The sequence below is a fragment of the Rattus rattus genome, chromosome 6 (assembly GCF_011064425.1).
Source record: "Rattus rattus isolate New Zealand chromosome 6, Rrattus_CSIRO_v1, whole genome shotgun sequence".
In the NCBI taxonomy this organism is placed as follows: domain Eukaryota; kingdom Metazoa; phylum Chordata; class Mammalia; order Rodentia; family Muridae; genus Rattus; species Rattus rattus.
The window spans coordinates 58,096,401-58,106,936 of record NC_046159.1 but is presented as its reverse complement, the minus strand read 5'-3'; the positions used below and the strand labels follow the sequence as shown (position 1 = coordinate 58,106,936).

The 10,536-nt window shown below is 54.9% G+C and overlaps 1 protein-coding gene across 1 annotated transcript; it reads left to right on the top strand.

Moving 5' to 3' along the window:
- The first annotated feature begins 3,445 nt into the window (after positions 1–3,445).
- Positions 3,446–4,442, top strand: Dnajb8 (DnaJ heat shock protein family (Hsp40) member B8). Its single transcript, XM_032905082.1, has one exon. It carries the CDS (start codon positions 3,656–3,658, stop codon positions 4,346–4,348), a length of 693 nt encoding a protein of 230 aa, XP_032760973.1. The 5' UTR covers positions 3,446–3,655; the 3' UTR covers positions 4,349–4,442.
- Positions 4,443–10,536: the final 6,094 nt, after the last annotated feature.

The window sequence follows — 10,536 nt, the reverse complement described above, 5'->3', positions numbered from 1 at the left end:
CTGTGAAGTGGCAGACCTGAGATTCGAACTCAGGCCCTCTGACTTGGCAGTCTGCACCCTTAATCACCGTATAAACTTATCTCTCAGTCTATCGGCTCACTCTTTCCTCTGTCCATTCTCATAGCCTCAATCCAGGCCCATCACTCACCTGTCACTGCCAACCCAGAAGCCCATCCATCCATCCCTGTCACCCATCCATCCTGAAGGAAATCCAGTTGGCCACCCCAGGCCCTGAGAGGAGAGGGGGCCCCTCAGCTGCCCATCTGGTGGGGTGGACGGGTGGGTGGGCTGCCCCCCTGGGCAGGACTACAGAGGCTGGAGGGAATTAGGCAAGTTCCTGCCAGGGCCATCTAATTAGGAATTCTGGTGATAAGCAGATAGCATCGGGGTGATTAGAATCCTTTTAAAAAGCCACTCCATTAATTAGAGAGACAGAGGGGCCTCTGGCTGCCTAATCAGCCTCCATCAGCTTGCCCGGGGAGGGCTTTCTGGGGCTGCTGTGTGACCTTGGGTGTGCCCTGCCCTCTCTGGGCCTGCTTCTGTACTGAGCTGGGCTTCACTGACATCACCTAGTTATCTGAGGTCCTTTCTCTTCCCAGAGTCCATTCTGAGACGATGGAGTTAAGACATCAGATGTTGAATCCCCAGAGAGGAGGAAGAAGGGGTCTCACCATGCCATGAGTGAATGAGGTTAAAGATTTACAGAATGGAAGTGACCTCAGGAGCACAGGGCCTGGCTGTTCACCATGCTCTGCCCCTCAGATGCTACGCTTCTCCCTCTTGGACCCTAAACACTCTTCAGGTTTTGGGATCCCAGGACTAACATTGGGACCTTTTTGTAGAAGGGGATGTCACCTCGGCATGCTGCCACCAAGTGGTTGTCCAGTTCTAAGTTCTGTATCTTCCTTTATGGCTCACTGAGGGGGCCTCCACAATCAAGGCTCCTTTGGCCCCATGAGGCCTGGATCTGCCCTGCATGTGCTGAGGTCCCAGACCATTGGGGTGTTCTCTGTGCTGGGCAGGTGCTGAGCCTGGGCAGTGATGGGGTCTCCACGTTGTCTCTCTTGGGCAGACAGACACCATCTAGATGAGGAGGGCAAGGAAACTCACCTAGATAGCAGGGGCTGGAAGGCCTCTCCGGGGAGATGAACAGGATAGCTCCAGAGATGCCAGCAAGATAGGAGAGAAGCCTGGTTGAGGCTGGGGAGTGAGGGGATTTCAGGGCACATCATCAGCCCGAATCCTTGGACTCAACACTGTAAGCACACCACTGTCCTGATGACATTGGTATGGGGGACCTCAGACTTCAATACCTTTCTGCGTTATCCACATCACTGCAAACACCTCTGTGCGGTCTATCTCCTCAGTTCCACTTAGCATCAGAGAAACTCTGACATTGCCCCTCTACTACTGCCACGGTCTCTACCTCCTCAGTCACTGTTGCCATGACCACCATCTTTACATCATCACCGTCTCCTGCAACATCGCCTCTGATGGTGTCCCACCGGCACTGACTTCCCCACGATCACTACTTCACCGTCACCACCACCTCGACTGACTATCCAGACTGAGATTCACCACCACCATGTTGCCTAGCATCATCGTCTCCATGGTTACCATAGTCAGCACCACCACTGCTACCACCTTCGCCCTCACCTCTGTCACCACCATCATCTCCAACCCCACCTCCTCCTCTTCCTCTATCATGTCACCTCCAACATTACTTCCTCATTACTCACGTCCATCACTCACCGTGGCCACTTAAAGCTACTCTGGAGTGGCTCCCTCTTTCCCTCCATCCAGCAGTCTCACATCTGTCTCTCTAGCAGTTGCCTTGAGACTTGCAGAATTGCATAAGGGAGAGTCGTTCCCACCCAGCAGACACCAACTTCCACAGAGAGCTAGGAGAGGGCTGTCCATGGCACAAGACCAACAGCAGCCTGCAGTGACTCTGGAGCCTGGTGTCTCTGGCCCCTCCCTTCAGGGGCCCCACAAATGAGACCTGGGAGGCTGTGAGCTCCAGCAGCCCCTGCAGGGTGGACAGATGAGGAGGGCACATGTTGAGTGTGTGTCACCACCTTAGCAAGCTGAGCTACACACGGCTTCCGCCCCTGCCCACCCTCACAGGAGCACCTCGCTGATCACCACCCTCTGTGGCCTCTGTTTCCCCTAGTAGGACCATTGATCATTACCTCCTGCCCCTCCCACCATCTCCATCCCTAACCACAATGGAGCTGGTGCAGCCTTCACCTGAAGCCAGCAGTAGCAGCCTGGGTTAGCGAGCGAGCGAGCGAGCCCTGGCGTGGAGCATGGAGCCTGTCCTGCCCTTGGTGAGATGAGTGTGGGTGCTGACGACTGTTACCTGAAGTATCCCCAGATTCTGTCATCCTTCTTGGCCTGTGGGACCCAAGAGAACCACCATGGCCCCTGCAAGCAGTCTGCAACTGAGAGCCCAGGAGCACTGGGAGAGGGAACAGGGAGGATACTGGGGCAGGGAGAGGTCAGAGCTGGTCCAAACAGGACCCCACAGCACAGCACCAGCTGAGGACCACAAACCTGCAGCACCCGGTTCAGGGCTGCTGTGACAGCCAGGCCAGTGACAACACAGAACCTCTTGTCCGTTAGCTGTGCTCCCACCTACCGCACAGGCTTCCATTGGACCTGTGTCCCTCAGGGTCTGTCCCCTCCTTCATCTGCCTACTCAAGAGGACAAGAGTCCTCCGGGCCGAGGATGAGCTTGATCTCCGTTTTTCCTCCCGTGGATGAGACCACATTTGGTCTCCGGGGATTAAAAGGAGGCATGTCTTTATGGCTCTGTCCTTGTCAAACAGACTTTGTATTAGTTGTTTATATCTGAGTCAAGAAGAATGTGTCTTCTCCTTGCTGGCCACCACCATTCAGATGGCCCCAGGTTCTAGTTTTCTTTCTCCCTCACTGATTTGCTGCATGACCCTGAGCTGCGGCTGTATGTCTCCAAATCTTTACTGATCATGTACTGTGGGCTGGCTGTGTCCCAGCTGCTGACAAGCATGCCTGCTTTCCTGATGCCTCTGAGAATCTAGAGATAACACTGCACAAATATAAAAGACCTCTGTCCCCATGTACCCCAAGTTACTTGGGGCCTCCTCACTCCATCACAGCAACCCAGACTTAACTCAGGAGATGAATCCCAGGAAGCCCTTGCCCCTCTTGTTGAACGCTGCCCCCTAACTTTGCTGTCACTGACCCAACCCCGTCGCTGACCCTGCCTCTTCTCTTTGGCTCCCGGGGAGCTGAGCTTTCATGCAGTCAAACTCACAGGCCTGCCACAGTGATCGCACAGCACAGCACAGCGCTCGGCCTCATCCACAGCTCTGTGATGTGCAGCGCTTGGTTGAGGGGGTGGGGGTGCTACTCGGTGCTTATGTCACAAAGGGCCCTGGCTCCAGCTTGGAAGGGGCCACCTCGGCCTGGCCCAGAGCGGCGCTGTCCCTACCCCCAAGTCCCTCTCAGTGGAGGCCCCACCTGTCCCTGAGATTGGGAGGATGGAAAGCTAAACTTTTACCATCCAGAGCCAGCAGATTCCAGCAAGTCCCCCACCCAAGGGAGGAACCCCAGCCACTTGTCTCAGCCCTCCTCAGTCCTCAATCCCACCCAGTCCCCCTCTACCCTTACCATGGCCAATTACTATGAAGTGCTGGGTGTACAATCAAATGCCTCCCCTGAGGACATCAAGAAGGCCTATCGAAAGCTGGCTTTGCGTTGGCACCCCGACAAGAACCCTGACAACAAAGAAGAGGCCGAAAAAAAGTTTAAGCAAGTTTCTGAGGCCTATGAAGTTTTGTCAGACTCTAAGAAGCGTTCTGTGTACGACCGGGCAGGTTGTGATGGCTGGAGAGCTGGTGGTGGTGCCAGTGTCCCCCATGCCGGTCCCTTTGGTGCTGGCTATCCTTTTCGAAATCCTGAGGATATCTTCCGTGAGTTCTTTGGGGGACTGGACCCTTTTTCCTTCGAGTTCTGGGACACTCCATTCAGCGACCGAGGTCGACCCCATGGTTTACGTGGAGCCTTCTCTTCGGGCTTCGGTGAATTCCCAGCGTTCATGGAAGCCTTTTCATCTTTCGACACTCTGGGCCATGGTGGGGGCAGCCACTCCACCTTTTCATCTACTTCCTTTGGTGGCTCCGGTTCTGGCAGCTCAGGGTTCAAGTCAGTGATGTCATCTACGGAGATGGTGAACGGCCGTAAGGTAACCACCAAGCGCATCGTTGAGAACGGACATGAACGTGTGGAGGTGGAAGAAGATGGAAAGCTCCGGTCAGTAACTGTCAACGGCAAGGAGAAGCTCATGCGGGTGGACAGCAAGTGACAGCCACCTAACCCATCCCTGGGCCAGCCTAGGGGGCCACAAGGGGCCACAGTAGTCGCAACCTAGAGGTTAATAAATGTGCCAAGTGAGTTTGTGTAGAGTCCTCTCCCATCCTTAGGGGTGGGGTGGGGTGTGCCACTGCAGGCCCACTGTGTGGCTGTCACAGCTCCGCAGACACACTCAGAAACTCGTGGCCTTGATGCCCAGTGCTAGCTATTTCCCACAGGAAGCCCAGGGCCAGGTCTTTGGGGGTGGCTATTAATTCTGGTCACCTGCACCTGTTACCTTACCTGCTCTTCCCATGTCCCTTCTCCGGGATGACCACTGTCCTCACGGGTTCACCTGCTCAATTCCCACTTCTCCTTACTCATAACCAAGTAGCAGCCATGTCAGACCCAGGCTCTCTTGTCTGTCTTTCCTGCCCTGCTTTAACCTCCTGCTCCGATCATGAAGTCCTCTGGCCTCATCCCCACTGTGAAGCTATGTAGCCTAACAGCATCTACATCCCAGGCCTCAGCATCCCCATCTTGCCCCCTGTGACTCTCCCATCATGCTTTTCTCTGCAGATACTTCAGGTCCCTTGCATGGGTAGCAGGTGCAGTCCCTGTCCACACCATGATTATGCTCATGTTTGGTCGGGGAGAACCATTGGATGGGGTGGGGACAGCAGTGTCACAGCTGGGAGATGGGTATGGGGGTCCTGGGCTAAGTTGCCTGGAAAGATCTTAGGAGGGGCTGATAGCTCTGGGCGATGGGAACAGCTTGTGAAAAGGGCCTGGGGCAGGAGCAGGCTGCCCTGCTGGAAGGACGGGAAGAGACAAGTGAAATGAATAAGGAACTTTGTGGAATGCCCCCAGTTTTTCTCTACCGAGGTCCTTGGCTCCACATTATGCAAGAGAAACTGAGGCAAAGGGAAGGGTTACACAAGTGACAGACAACCGAGTTAGCATTCCATCCCCGGTGTTAGCGTGGAGGGACTTGCCTTTGAACAGTGCCCGTGGAGACCATTGCTGCACTGTGGGAGGGCAGGTATGCTTGGACAGTGCTTGCTTCCCGGGTATTGCAACAATCTCTCAGGACCCCAGGCTTCAGGCTTCACACTGGCTACTGACCAAGTGTGGCTCCCAGGTAGGGGGCAGGTCCTACGGGCCGAGCAGATGATGATCTGAGCAGAGAGTGCTTGTATGTAAAGTCAGCCCATGGTACGGAGAGAAAGGAAGTAAAATCCAGAGTTCCCGGGGACAGCAGGCCCAAGGTATGTTCTGGCACTCATGGTGGAGAAACAAAAGGTCAGGAGGCCCTAAGGGAGCCTGGTTAACTGAGAGACCCAGGGAGGAACCCCCTATTCCTCCACACAGTACTAGGGAGAGGACCATTTGGGTAGGGGTGCAGGCCACTGAGAGAACCTTCTTCTATCTCTAGGAAGCCAGGTATCCCAAGATCGTCAGGGCCAGCCAAGTGCCGCAAGTGTGATCGCAGAAGCTGTTGACCCTGAGCTCCTGGCTACAGCTCCCTGGAATACGCCTCAGAGGTTCTCAGCCAGCCGGCAGCTGGAGGCAGATAACCACGTTACTGGTTAGGGCAAGGGAGCTGGAAGACACAGAAGGCAGAGCCCAAGCTTCCAACCCTGCTTGGGGACTAACTTTATCAACGTCCCCAGGCACTAACCACCTGACCTCTGCCCCCGTTGACCTGCTAATGTCACCGATGATGGCCAGCTACAGCAGCCTCGAGTGGATCTGCTTAGGGCAGCCAGCTGCTGGGCAAATCCAATTATAGCCTAGCAGCCTCCAACATCCACACACTCCGGTTGGGTGCCCAAAGGAAATCTGGGTGCTCACCAGACTCAGGGATCCTGCTATCCCAAGAATCCTGGTGTCAGGGATCAACAGGCTCTCCCCTTCCTTAGTCTCAGGCTGTGTCCTTTCTGTGTGTCTCCAGCACAGACAAGATATGGCATTCCCAACCCTCCCTCAGGGCTGCCTCAGGTTTTGACCTTGGGTCCCAACATCAACATCTTTGCCCATTTTGCAGAAGGAAGATCTGAGGCCCCAAGGCTGGGGCACCTGCTGCGACACCACAGGCTAAACGGATCCTCCAGAGAATAAAGCCAGAGTCTTAGACTGGTTCTCTCTCCCCACAGTATTGCTTGGCATCACACTGTCTTCTCTGCTGGACCACACTTCCTGGGAGCCATGGGCAGCATCCACTCTGGTTTTTCTGTGGGAATCCCATCTCAAGGTGCTCCTGTGTGGGAAGCAAGACCTGCTAGTCTCTTCCTAGCTCACTAAATTCCCCCTGAAAAGTTCACTGTCTGTCATCTCCTGGGTGGTTTCAACAAGCCTCTGTATAGGGCATTCTGTCCAGGACAAATGTTTCCTAGACCTGGGACTGGTTGCCCGTGCCCCTGTCTTACCTCTCTGAAAGGGCCTCACGTGGAGAATAGCCAACCACAGGCCATGCCTACCCTGCCCTCTGGTACATGAGGGTCTGGCCACAATGTACACCTTTACCCCGCTGCTTGCACTGCTCCCGTTGTCTCTACCTGGACGCCCCACCCTTTCCTCTGACCCTGTTTGTTTAACCTGGCCTCATAGCCAGATAAATTTGTAGAAACCTAAAAGTGAAAATCAAGGGTGTTTTGAAGTACTGACTGGTAAAAGCCACCATCCCAGCGGGGGCCTTGTGAGGCCTGTGTCACTTGCCCCACAACCTCTGTTTCCCTTTGTTCTGCTGCGGCCTCACAGACCTCTTCACTTTCCTGCCCCAGGACATTTGCACAGGCTGTGCCCAGCAACCCAGCCTCTTTCCTCCCCAGGTCCCTTGCAGCCCCACCCAGTCCTTTCCTCTTCCCACCTCAGCTTCTCTATAGCCTGCCCCGTTCATCCTCTCCACCTCAACCCATGCATCCAGCTCTCCCGCCTCAAAGGCCCTTTCAGGCTGGACAGCTGTTTTCTTTGCTCTCCACTCCCAAGCTGCTGTGGTCTGCAGAGGCCCTGATTGTCCACAGAGGCCTAACTGTGAGGAGATGATAGCACAGACTGGTAACGTAGAGTATATAACATGTAAGGCACCAGGCCTAGGCAGTGAGACGCATGAGAGCCATCTACAACCTCTGCTCTGGGCCTGGTCTCTCTGTGTCTCAAGGCCTGGTCAGGTAGGCTTTCAGAGGGCTAAGGTCCTTGTGGGCTGAAGGGCATCAGGCCTGTCCAGTGTTCTCAAACTTTCTACTAACTTAAGCAATAAATATGGAGGATCAGCCTGTTTTATAGATGGAGAGACTGAGGCTCCAGGGGCAAGAGACCTGGCTAAGGTCACCTGACCCCATTTCGAGCTGGTCTGCCCCCTGGTCCCCTCCTCTGAGCAGGAGGAGTGGGTGGGGCACAGGCAGCCTCCCCTCCCTCTGGCCCTTGATGTTATCACAGCTGATTTAATTTCAAAGACGGATTGAGCCTTGGTGGGAGGGAGAGCCACTATCGCAGGGCCATCTGCCCTGTTGTCATGGGGATGGGCTCCCTGGATTGTGCGGGGACCCAGATAAGGGAGTGGGCTAAGGGGGTGTGGGCGCTGGGTCTGCAGAGGGACTGAGATCAGAGAGAGTCAGGGTGGAGAGGGAGATGGAGGGGAGGTATAGGGACAGGAAGGGCCCTGCAGAATGGGGGAGCTGGGCAGGATTCAAGCAGGGCCAATGGTTGCCACACAGGTGACTGGAGACCACCGTGTTCATTCACCCACCTGACTGAAGCCAGTCTGCCAGGGCCCAGAGGTATTCTTCCTGGTCCAGGACTGGGGAAGGGTGATAGTCCGTGCCAGATACCTCCAGTCAGCCTGTCTGCTGTGACAGGTTGACACGCCCCTGACAGCTCAGCTCAGCCAAGAGTCTAGCTGATAGCCTCCAGAAGCTTCCAGTGCCCCATGAAAATTTACATAATTGAGACTATATCTCGCCACGTTGAGAGACACTACAGAGTGCCAAACAGCTCACGCAGGTACCTCTCACCCCACCTTGGTGGATGGCGGTGTCAGACCTCTCAGAAAAGACCTAAGCAGAGAGTCCCGTGAGCCCTAACTGTCACCTCTGAGGGCACTGCAAGGGAGGGTGCTGGAAGGAGACCTGAGCCTTGCCTCAGGTCTGCCCTTGAACATCTACCTTAATATATGATATTCTTTCCTCATGGGAGCTGGAGTTGGGGCAGTTCCATCTCAGCGATTCCAGGCCATCCTTTCTGTTCCCTGTGGCAGCCTCCAGCTTACACGGGGCCACCGCCTTCCCTGTTCCGTTATCTTAACTGTGGAAAAGTACATGCAACATAAAATCTACCACTTCAACCATTTTCAAGGTCAGTGGCTCGAAACCTATCAAGGGTCCCACTTCTGTTCCCACCACCCAACTCCAGAGCATCTCCGTCCTCCCAAACTGATCCTGTCTCATTAGACATCAACCTGTCCCTCCCCGGCCCCTGGTACCCTCTGTCCCACATCCTGTCTGGACCTGGATCTGGCGGCTGGGTGGAACCACAGCCTTTGTTCTAGTTACCAGGAGGACTGGCCTCGCCTTCCCTCTCCTTTCCAATTGTGGGCCACCGAGGACCATGAGTTTCAGTGACCAGGGAATACTGACCCCTCCCCAGACTTAGCGTTGGAACTGGTCCCCATTAGTGGTGGGGCGGTGTTAGCCCCTCCCATGTTTGGTGGTTCCTGAGTTGAAGCCACAGGCCAGACTGGAATGTCGCAGCTCCTACTCCTGGCAACATCAAAGCATACAAAAGAGCATAAAATAGAAAAGCCGCGGTGTGAGCCCCCCATTCCGCAACAGCCACAGTGTGCACCCCACTCTGCACCAGGGGCTGTGCTGAGGACGGCTAACTTACGGACAGAAAACTCATGCACATCCATAACTTTTATAAAACTTTTTATTTATTTATTATTTATTTTTTATTTTTTGGTTTTAAAAAAACCCTCTTACCATTGTGTTTTGCTATGTTGCCTGGACTGGGCTTGAGCTCCTGGTTCAAGTGATCCTCCTGCCTCCGTCAGACTCCCAGGGGACTGGGATAAGGGCAGACAACCAGGAGGTAAGCCTGATCTAGAGGTGGAAATGCCAGTGGCAGAGCCCGTGGCAGCCAAGGCTGACTGCTTACCTTCTCTTGCTTCTGTGATGAAAAACAACGGTGAACTTGGTGCTTATGTAACACAACCTTACCTGGCCTGTCCACAGGCCAGCCTGGCTCTCCTGAGACCTAAGGGTCCGTCCTGGCCTCTCTCAGCTTCAGAGCTGACATCCTTGGGTTTCTGTGACTCTGCCTCCCCCTCACGAAGCCCTGGAGAGGACAGCGAGGGTCCACTCAGATCACCCAAAGCCATTCCCCCCCACCCCGACTCCTGAGTCCCTCATTCGATTCCTTCTTGAGGGTTCCTTTTCCTGTGAAGGACCAGGGCGGGGACATCTTAGTGGGGGGCTAATACTCACCTCTCCTGTCACAGGACAACAGGAGAGCTGGTGGAGTGACCAGTTTATCACCATCTTCTCCAATGGCTTGATGCCCAGGGGCCCTGTTTTTCAGGTGGCACAGAGAGGGCAAGTGCAGGTCCCCTGTGGATCTAAAAGAGGGTCCTGGCTGAGATGCAGAGCACAGGAGAGACCAGAAGGTGGTGGCTGGGAGCAGGGCTGGTGGGTGGTCCTTTGTGGTGTGGGCCTGACAGCAACAGACAGGAGAGTGTCACAGAAAAGGCTGACACCAGTAGCCTACATAGCCCCTGATAGAAGGTCTTTCTCTTCCTGCTGGAGACCACAGGCTTGTCTCTTTCCCATGGTCTCTGTTCCTACACCTCTCTCTCCCTAGCTTTGGGAACACTCTGATGGTCACTCTCAAGACCCTTGTCTCAGAGCCTTGGTCATAGCAGTGAACCCAGACCGTGAAGATCAGCCATCCCAGGAAAGTGTCTGTGATAGGAGCAGACAGTCAGGTGAATGTGGCTGTCCCTGGAGTCCCTCCCATAGGCCATAGATCCCACCACAAACTCCACACATCTTGGGCTAGGCCACCCAAGCTCAGAGTGGCCTCAGGCCCCCCTGAGCAACTCTCTCAACTGAGCTGCCTCCTGTGTCTCAGGCCCTGGTTCCCCTTGGCTTGTCCCTGGGACAGGTTCCGCTCCATAAGGTCTGTAGCATGGGCTTTGGGCAGCAC

Coding starts and splice junctions, on each gene's coding strand:
- Dnajb8 (XM_032905082.1), top strand. CDS start 3,656: ATGGCCAATTACTATGAAGTGCTGGGTGTACAATCAAATGCCTCCCCT.